Source organism: Sminthopsis crassicaudata, chromosome 4, assembly GCF_048593235.1.
Source record: "Sminthopsis crassicaudata isolate SCR6 chromosome 4, ASM4859323v1, whole genome shotgun sequence".
Taxonomy (NCBI): Eukaryota; Metazoa; Chordata; class Mammalia; order Dasyuromorphia; family Dasyuridae; genus Sminthopsis; species Sminthopsis crassicaudata.
The window spans coordinates 310,868,013-310,878,654 of NC_133620.1; the positions used below are offsets into that span (position 1 = coordinate 310,868,013).

Below are 10,642 nucleotides of genomic sequence, written 5' to 3' on the forward strand. Positions count from 1 at the left end.
AAATATAACTATTTTCTTCATCCTTACTTGATTCATTTATTCCCACTAGCAATTTTTCCATATCCCTCCTGCTTTTTATGGTTAAACTGCTTGAGAAAGCCATCTAGAAAAGATGCCACTTCTTTTCCTCTCACTCTAACTCTACAGTCTGCTTTCAACTCACTTTATTCTTTACTCTGCAATCTGGTTCCAACTTCATCATTCAACCAAAATGTTCTCATCAAAGTTACTAATATCTTAAATGTCAAATCTTATGACCTCTAACAGTTCTCATATTGGAATATAGTAGATGTTTAAGAAATGTTTGACTGGTTGGCAGATAAAAAACTATGTTTGACAATATCATAAATAATGTGTCATGTTTTGAGAAACTTTGCACCAAAAATACAAGCTTACTCTTCACAACAATGGGACCGCAATAAAATGTAATCTTGTCAACAAGAGACTTTTTTATTTTGTCATTATTTTCCCAGTGTCTTGTACAGTGCTTAGAATATAGGTTCTTAATAGTTACTGATTTATTATTGTAGTAATAAATGTGAACATTGTAAATAATTTAAACATCAAAAGTCTGTATCTTAACACTATTTAATTATAAGCTGAATATTACCTGTGTAACTTTGGATATCATAATTTTCTTGGGACTCATTTTCCTTATTTGTAAAATGAAGGGGTTGGTTGGATTAATTGGTCATTTAGGCAGGTCTCTTGTGAAAAATGTGTTATAAAAGCTTTAAGAAATTCTTAATTTTATCTTAATGACATGAACTAAAAATTATTCTCATATAATTTTACAAACAATGGGAAGCATGACACTGTTTTATAAGGGCAACCATTACTACATGAAGTTTGGAAACCACTGCCTTAAAATAGAATATGAGTTATTAGTATCATTAATATCAAAGAGGACTATAAATACAAAAAGGTATGATAGAGGATTTTCTTGGTCTCAACCTTATGAATTCCTCATTCTGGGAAATTTAAAAATATGGAGATTCCTTCCACTAACAGAAACTCCTTTCTTTGCTTGAGATAATGAAAAGTTCAGTAACTTGCCCATGATCACAGTGCAAATTTGGGTCAGAGGCAGGACTCAAACACAGTTCTTGACTCCAAGTTCAGCTCCTTGACACTAAACTGGCTCTCACTTCCCAGGCCCCTTACAAAAAAGTATCATGTGAGTTCAGTGCACCAGATTGTTGCATTTGGTACTTGAGTCACAGTTATGGTTACGATGATATTTAAGATCTTGCAATACATTCACCTATGAATTAAGTCCCCACCTTATTTACCAGTGACCAAATTAAGTAGCTTTCAAAGCAAAGAATACAACACAAGGATCTACTTCCAAGGATTATTGTGAGGATAAAATAAGATAGAACATTTATAAAGCACTTTGAAAACCTTTAAGTCCCATGTAAATGCTTTAATATTGTTGCTGTTGTTATTAGTTCCACAAGGAGTAATTAATTGGAAGATAATGGTTATTGTTCTAATCACAAAACCTTTTTTATCCAAAAGAGAACTAAATATATATAATGAACATGAAAATGTGAAAAAAAAATCGTTTATTACATATATTAAATATTCCAAATAGGAACTAAATTATTTATTAACCCCCTCCAAAATAATTTGTTTCTTAAAACAAAAAAGAAAAGCCATACAAGGAACAGAATTTCTCTTTTCAGTCTTTCTTATAATACATGATCCTATTTGGAACTCTACCTCTCCCTTTCAATACCATTTTATCAGGATAAACATGCACTGTACCAAAAGCCTGGCTCTCTGGTGCTGTTTCAATAACTCCTTCTAATGTGATATGGTGTACACCATGAGCATCTATACAGTACCCACCATCATGAGTGTGACCAGCAAGAAAACACACCACACATCTATGAGACCAAATGATTGAAAGAGCATCTCTGTAATTCCAGGCAAGACAAACACTGTCAGACGAGTCTGGGTGAATAGGAACATGACCTATAATTAAAAGAGAAAAAACAATATAAACTAGTTCAGAAATATTGTTCCATCAAAATTACTAGTTGCTGAGAACTATTATTTGGTAGTAATGTGAAACATCACCTTGATATTTAGACTGCTTAATGAGGACTTAAATTCAAATAGCAAAATGGAGCAAGAACATTTATACAGTGGTAGACTTTTAGCATGTGCATAATCTCAAGATAATAAGCACACTGCATTGATCTGAGAAAACAGAAAGGTGCTTCTTATGCAAGCTAGAATGAAGGGCAAATTAAAAAAAAAAAAAAAAAAAAAAGCCTGTACACATGTAGTCAGGTGGTTGCAAGAAAATGCTTGCATTTTCCTCTTAAATCTAAAGTTTACAAACATCAAATAGATGGAATCCAAAGGGTATGGAGTCATGAATGCAACATCTATCCTCTTAAAATCCCGTTTCTATTTTTAATTGATTTTCTTCACATCTCTTGTGAGGTACTGCTTATCTTACAGGTGAGAAAACCATTGGAAAATAGAAAATATCTCCTTTGTATCCCACCAGTACCAGAATCTAAGTAGATCCAGGAAGATAATGAGTTCCTGAATCCCAGACATCATCACATCATCCTGCTATCATCTAATTTATTGTTCAGCTAGAAACTCTTCTCCATGCTCTTCCACTGTTATCACATCATTATTTTCTTGTTACCTAATCTAATTGTCATATTCCAGTTTTTATAGCAAACTTAAGTTCTTCAATTTAAAAATCTTTTGCTTAGTAAGCAATCAGCTCTGTAACAAATTTATAAAGCAATATTATAAGTTAGGTGTCCATTGTTTGTTAAAGAAATTTAAAGAGAAAGAAACATGAAATTTGAGAATAATTTATTAGCTAAATGGAAAAATGCCTGAAAGTAGATTGGGGTTTTATAGGATAATCCAGTGAGTATATAATAGTTCCTAAAACCTATTGAATGTGCTCATCTCTGTGTAGTTATTTCACCTCTCTAGAACTCAATTTCTTCATCTGCCAAAAGATGAGGAAGGAAAATTTCTTATGGTTCCTTTCAGCCATAAAATCCTATTAATGTATGCATTCCAGATATCCTTTTTGCTCTTCCCAAAGAAGTCTGACAAGGAAGAAGGTAAAAGAACCAATAAAGAGATGTATTAGATCTTTGAAACAACAATAAAAGCAACCCAAGGACAGAGTTTTACATAAAGACTTTCAGTTGCCTAAAAACTACACTAGGTAAAAGGTAGTAATGTTGATTGTAGTAAAATTGATGCAGTAATAATCAGTACTGAAGCAGTACATCATCAGGTCCTGGCAAGGACTCCAGGATCTTGAGGAGTATATGCCCACAAAGCATAAACTCTTAACAAGTTCTACTCTGTAATGATTTGGCTAGCTCTGGAGGGCCTTTGAATGGGCCTTGGTTTTAGCACAATAATCACCACAAGAATAGTCAGGAATAAAGTCCAAAGTCTTTATTACCTCCTTAACAGTTTGTCTCTTTCGCCTGGGGCTGGGCTAGCTTTTTGAGAGACCTTCAGAAGGGCCTTGGTTTTAGAGAAGTGAAGACAGGCCAGCCACCATGAGGGTCTCTGTCTTCGAGTCTGTTCGAGTCTTCTGACTCTGACCTCTTAAATACTCTATTACAATTAAATCCATTCATCGTATTGAGAATAAGTCAACCATTATATCACTAGGGAACCATTATTTGTAGTAAGATTAAAACAATCATACTGAACTAGAAAACTATAAATCACCATGGTAAACTAGATAACCATAGTCTTATCAATTCCACTAAGTTAACACCTTGTTTTAAGAATCCTTGTTTCAAGTACATTTCTCCAGAGTTCTGGCCCATTACACCACTCTATAAAGCTACAGAGACTTCCAGCTAGAGACATCTGATTTATGATGTTCTTTCCTACTTTGTCATTTGTTTTTCTATTTCAATTTATATAATTCATTAATGAATTATATTTAATATAAATGGTTCTTGATATTCTTTGCCAAGATAGATTGAACAAATAGTGCAGAAGAGAAGGATATACATAAAGTAAAAGTTTACCAGGAAGAGGAGTAAGAAGAGAAAAAGTAAAGGAAAAAATAATTTACTTCTATATGACCAAGTCAATAGTCACTGAAGCACATTGTTCCTGGTAACTGTAAGACTACAAACTGGAGAATGCTACCAACATGTGCTAATTTTATAATATTGGGATGTCAAAATAGAATAACTTTATTTTTTGAAAAGCAAAAATTCTCCCATTTCCTAAAGCATTCAAGTAATGAGTAATTCAGAAAAGCACAAAGCTAAAACCTACCCACAACCACTACCTTTTCTTGGTTTATATCAGAGAAAGTAAGAACTGCATTGAACCAGTCCAATTGGTCTTGACTGAATCCTCCATTATACTGGACAAATTGAGGTTCGGAAAGTCCTGTAACAAATAAAACAGGTCAAATATATATGTTTTTGATCATATGAATATTGCTTTATATTTGGACTGGGAAAGGAATATTTATTTTGCTTAAATGGATGCAACATGAGAAATTCACTAGATTTTTTTCAGTTAAGAAACATAATAAATCATACTACATTATTATCTGTAGCAAACAAGCTATATGGCATTTGTATTTGTCACTGAATCCTGACCCTGAACAGCAACATTATAGTTTTACCTTAATTGTTCATCTTTCTGCTGAATAAAATGTATCTGAAGAATTTTAAGAAAATGTATTAGAGATTCTCAGCTCAAAGGAATAATTCACCTTGAGGGCTATTCAGTTCCTTATTTGGATTCTTCTCCTTCAGCATCTTCATACAATCTTGATATTTTGGAGAAGACTGATCCATTCCAAGGACACTTAGATCATAAGCATCAAGTAAAATGAACCGAAATTTAGGAAAAGGTACAAAATGGTAAGCATAATAGTTTTCTGAAGGTATGGTCTCAGGACAGTGTGCAATCTGGTCTCCTAAAAACTTTGTGTTGAGCTTAGAGTTTCTTAAATAGTGCCTGCTGAAGTTGTAGAATTCATGATTTCCCCATGTATGATGAACAGGGGCTCTGAGTTTTTTAAATTCCTTCAGGACATTTTTTAGTGACTCTTCTGATGCTTTATACTGTGCATTAAACCCATCAATGATATCACCAAGTTGTAACACAAAAAAGAGGTGATTGCTTTCTTCATTCCACTCTTTGATAGCCCCTTGGAGGTGATGAAGACTGTATCGGTAGTATCTTGTTTTGGTTCTTAGGAAATTATAGCCATCTTCTAAATCAGCATATTGAATATCTGATATAACTCCAAAACTGAAGCATGGTTCTGAGATGCCATCTATAGTTCCTGGAATGGATTCTGAGATCTCATCTATGGCCTCTGAATTGGGGTTTTTATCCATACCTTATAAACTGGTTTCCTGGAAACTAAATTATATGAAAAAGACAATTTTAAAACAAAAATTCTCCAAGAACTGATAATTTATTAAGACTAGAAAAATTAATGAAATGACAGCTTTGAAATGAATTCTAAATGATGCTGAATGTAAGTTTGCAAATATTAAAAATTACTAATAATCTTAAAATCAATAAGTTAACTATCTTCAAAAATATATGCAAAAATGACTAATCTCAGCATCAGAAGCACCTAGAATAAATAAAGTGCACTTAAAAGTTGAGTGATCACGGTTATTCACTTAATTTTTCAGTATGTAATTCTCTCAAATGCTAAGTTAAAGGTGAGTTGTTGATCAACACTGCTAGATGGAGTCTCCATAATGGGAGATTCCCACAAATGAAATTATATATTTAGACTGAGATGTTAATTTTATAAAATAAATTTTTGTTTCAATTTCTTATTAGGGAATACAGGAATGTCATTATTATTCTTTCTGCACAAGCCAAGAAATGATTGTCTATAAAAATAACTTCTAAAAATGTTTTATAAACCTTAAATACACCTTAGATACACATTTTTGTTCCTGAATTCATGATTTCATCAATGTAGGGATTTCCTTGTGAGGAAACTCCTTCTACCAATGCCGGCTAGCAACTGTTCTACAATTTAAAGATTTATACATAATTGTCAAAGGCAATATGTCCTGATGACTTATCCAATGTCATAGACATTGCTAGCTATAATATTTTTACAACTATATGTTGTGTCAAATAAACCTACATTTTATCTCCTGCTTTTCAGTCATTTTTCAGTTGTCTGACTTGTCACAATTCCATTTGGGGGGTTTTATTGGCAAATATACTGAAGTAGTTTGCCATTTTCTTTTCTACCTATTTTAGAGAGAAAGGAAATGATGACAGGAAAAGATAATAACGAATGTTGGAGGGGATGTGAGAAAACTGGTACACTGATGCAATGTTTGTGGAGTTGTGAATGGATCTCTGAAGACCAATTTGGAACTATACTCAAAAAGTTATCAAACTGTGCATACTTATATCCCAAAATATATTAAAGAAGGGAAAGAGACATGTATATGCAAAAATATTTGTGGCAACCCTTTTTATAGTGTCTAGAAACTGGAAACTGAATGGATGTCCATCAGTTGGAAAATGGCTGAGTAAATTGTGGTATATGAATGTTATGGAATATTATTATTCTGTAAAAAATGACAAGCAGGATGAATACAGAGAGGCTTGGAGAGACTTGCATCAACTGATGCTGAGTGAAATGAGCAGAACCAGGAGATCATTATACACTTCAACAACAATACTATATGAGGATCAATTCTGATGGAAGTGGCTATCTTCAGCAATGAGAGGATCCAAATCAATTTCAATTGATCAGTGATGAACAAAACCAGCTATACCCAGAGAAAGAACACTGGGAAATTAGTGTGGACCACAACATAGCATTTCCACTCTTTCTGTGTTTGCTTGCATTTTCGTTTTTCTTCCCAGGTTATGTTTACCTTCTTTCTAAATCTGATTTTTCTTGTGCAAGAAGATAACTGTATAAATATGTATACATATACTATATTTAACATATAGTTTAACATGTTTACCATGTATGGGACTGCCTGCCATCTAGGGGAGAGGATAGAGGGAAGGAGGGGAAAAGTTGGAACAGAAGTTTTTGCAAGAGTTAATGTTGAAAAATTACCCATGCATATGTTTTATCAATAAAAAGTTATTAAAAAAAAAGTCTGGTTTGCTGTCCAAAAGTCTGGGCCTCTATATTATATCTGGACTCAAACAAAAAATACTTCTTAAGTCTTATAAGAAAGGTAAAGAGGGGTTGTTGCCAACTAGCCCCATTATCAAAGTAAGATAGTTGACATCATGAAACTATGGGCAACCAATCATTATTCCCTGTATCTCAGCTCTGTAATAAGCTATTTTGCCCATAGTTTCATGATGTCATCTATCTTACTCTGTTCTTTGTTCCGTATTTCTTAAAACCTCATATAAGAGGAAGTGTCTTGCTGCTCAGGGTCTGGCATTAATGAAGGCAAGCCATGAATCCATTTGTTAACAGGTAACGTGCCCCTGCTAATATAATGGAGATCTGTTTCAGTTTGCCTTTTGTTAAAATCTCAGTCACAACACCCTCCTCTGACTGTCTGAACTCTCTCTCAATGACACATAAAAGTGGCACCTGAAATCTTTTGTTTCTAAGGACATTAATATATTCCACTAAAATAACAAAATAATATTGGACTCGTTAGATGAAGCCATGGTGCCAAAGGTCCTAGATTCTTGAGTGGTGGTGGCACATAAAAAGATGAGAGAAAGCAATTCTAAGAAAATCTAAGGTCTACTCTTCTCAAGCTATTAACACTCACTTTCTCATAAAACTTACTGGATTCTTAGGTTTTGGTGAATCCATCTTAGTGAGTGTGGATTTAGTTGGAAGAGAAGAGATCAGCCTCCTACTTGACCTGATGGATCTCTCTTTTTTTCTCTCAAAGGGAACAGATTTAGTATCAACTTCCTATTGTGGCTTTCAGAAAGAAGATTTTGGTGGATGAGCCAGGGAATAGTGATGGTAGAAATGTTGGAAGGATGCCCTTAATCAACTTAGATTCTGTGATAGCATATAAGCTTATGACCTCTTAAACCACTTTACTAGACATGACCCTAATGAAGAAGTATTGACTATGCCATCTATGTGGTGGCCCTGATATTCCTAGTGCTGTGAATTTTTGGCATCAAACACCACATGGACCAGATTATTGAGTTAGGAAATTTACTCCTTTTTTGTTTTCTTCCAAAACATTATTTTTATTTTATTTCTAGTGATTCCTTCACAATGGAAATAGAGGGAGATTATTAAAAGTTTTCACAATATTCTGTTGTCTGGTTTAAGGTTTTTTTTTTTTTTTTTTTTTTTTTTTTGCTTCTCCCCCTTATCCTTTCCAGATAAAAGGATTGTCCTAGTAAATTTCCTATGAGAGTTTAAGTGGTAGAAGTTCCTCTATCTTTAGGATTTGGCTACTATGGGATATTATGTGACAGGAACAATATTTATCAGGGCTCCCTATTCTTCCCACAACATGGGCTATGGTTAAGTTTTTCCTCTAAAAAGCAATAAAATTTGAAGCTGTAGCCCCTAGGTACACTGGCATGGTTCCCTATTCTCTTAAGGGCCACCTATGTTGGGGCCTTTGGACTTGGAAGACATTACAAAAATCATACAATTTACTATATTCTATCTGGTTAATAAATAGATGTATTTATTTATGGAAATATAAGTGTGGGGATGGTTGTCTATCTAAGTTAAGTGTCCATATCTTTTGTTATAAATACTTTAAATTGTTGAATGAACTAAGTACTTCATTTGACCTTTTGTATCAAACTTGAAGATGTTATCCCATTTAAGTCTGCCCTTAAAACACCTGCAGTGTGAGTCAGCATATTCTTCTGACCCAATTTTTGCTAAATTTCAAGCAGAGGGTAGCAAATCTTATCTGAACTAATACCAATCTTTTCTAAATATATTTCCCATGCTATTGAGCCAACTTCCTTTTGTCTAAGAGTATCTCATTTAGTTCGAATTCTGAGGTAGAACCAGATTGAATCAGCTATCCAAGAAAGTATGTGGCAAATTCCCACTGCTGTGATGGTTTAATCTTAGTGTTCCAGTGGATGGTATGAACTATGTTCTAGACAATCTGGGAATAGTTAGGAAAAAAAAAAAAAAAAAAGACCGATACTTGGAATTCTACTACCAAAGACTTCATTCTCTATCTTAGATCACCCTGTATAGTAAATATCTATGGCTTTTTAGGTATCCACCACTAATAATGCAAAAATAAACTCCATACTATAATGGCAAGTCAAGAGTACTGTTTTTGTATATTACAGTCTAACAATCAAGCATTTATTAAGTTCCTATTGTACCAGGTGTTGAAGATACCAAAAAAAAAAAAATTCCATTTACTTGGTCTTACATTATATAATGGGCACAAATCATGTCCATTACGTAGAAATATTCAAATGATACAAGTAATTTTTGATAGAGAGAGGCCTTAATAGTTGAGAGGAATCAACAAAGACTACATGTAAAAGGGGAAGCTTGGGCTAAGTTTTTTGGGGTTTTTTTCTGAGGCTGGGGTTAAGTGACTTGCTCAGGGTCACACAGCTAGGAAGTGTTAAGTGTCTGAGACCAGATTGAACTCGGGTGCTCCTAAGTTCAGGGCTGGTGCTCTATCCACTGGGCTACTTGGCTGCCCTTTGAGTTAAATTGGGATTTTTTGCCTTTCAAAAAAAAAAAAAAAAAAAAAAAAAAGATTTATAATATTTTTCCCAAGTCACATTCAAAAACATTTTTTGCGTACTGGATTCTCTCCCTTATCCCCACCCACAATTAAGAAACCACACGTAAAGTTATGCAAAACATCCATAAAAGTCTTGTAGTGAAAGAAAACATAGATTTCCCACCCTGATAAAAAGTAAAAACCCTCAAGAAAAATTGAGTTTAAAAAAAAAGGGGGGGGGGAGATAGAGAGATAGAGAATACTTCAACCAGTACTCAGACACAATCAGTTTCTTCTCTGGATATGGATAGGATTTTTCATCTTAAGTCCTTCAGAGTAGTTAGCCCTCTACCTATACAGTTAATTAAGGAAAGCAATCAAACTTATCAAACTTTTAAGTTATAAGGCGCTTCCTCTCCCGAGTTCATAACACAGAATAATGTTATGTGTCTGCGTACAGTGGGAGTTTTAAATAAATAAATGAATCATCTTAGTCTAATTCCCTAATTTTACAGAACTAAATGACGCCCAGAGAAGGACAGAATAATCATAAAAATCTTTCAATCCCTTCATTTTACAAATAAGAAAATCAGAAGCCCCCAAAGGTTTAGAGACTTGAAATCACCTTTTCTGACTTCAAATTCGGTGTTCTTTCTACTACAGTCATCTACGATGACAGGTGAACGGCCTACTGAATTCAGTCCCCGAGGTTCCCAAGAAGCCGACTCAACCTACTCTTTCTCGCCCTCTCAGCACCAATTCTTCCACTTTTCAGCAACTCTCTAGATTGATAGGCAGATTTGGTGAAGGGAAGGGGAAGCAGCAAACAAACAACAAACACAGACCTACCTTCAGCCCAAGAACGCCTAATCTCGCTAAGTTATCGCTTCTCATCACCGAGACCCGAGCTTCCCCCTAACGACCCGGAAGACGAATCTCACTTTTGCCGG

The 10,642-nt window shown here is 34.2% G+C and overlaps 2 protein-coding genes across 4 annotated transcripts in view; one reads left to right on the forward strand and one right to left on the reverse strand.

Annotated features, from left to right (window-relative positions):
* The window catches only part of TMEM220 (transmembrane protein 220), a 30,039-nt gene extending 19,486 nt beyond the window's left edge, over positions 1-10,553 (forward strand). For both annotated transcript variants that reach the window (XM_074312057.1, XM_074312058.1), the window contains one exon: positions 10,356-10,553. In XM_074312057.1, coding sequence (XP_074168158.1) covers positions 10,356-10,368 — 13 coding nt within the window. In that variant the 3' untranslated portion in view covers positions 10,369-10,553. The remainder of the gene's footprint in view (positions 1-10,355) is intronic.
* ADPRM (ADP-ribose/CDP-alcohol diphosphatase, manganese dependent) lies at positions 1,552-10,638 on the reverse strand. Of its 2 annotated transcripts, none has more exons than XM_074312053.1 (4): positions 10,542-10,638; positions 4,748-5,406; positions 4,313-4,416; positions 1,552-1,980 (listed from the first exon to the last, which is right to left on the reverse strand). In XM_074312053.1, the coding sequence occupies exons 2-4, from the start codon at positions 5,379-5,381 to the stop codon at positions 1,840-1,842; spliced, it is 879 nt and encodes a 292-aa protein (XP_074168154.1). In that variant the 5' UTR covers positions 5,382-5,406; positions 10,542-10,638; the 3' UTR covers positions 1,552-1,839. The 2 variants fall into 2 exon arrangements, with proteins under 2 accessions (XP_074168154.1, XP_074168152.1); XM_074312051.1 differs by having other exon boundaries at positions 4,300-4,416.
* Between the last annotated feature and the right edge of the window lie 4 nt (positions 10,639-10,642).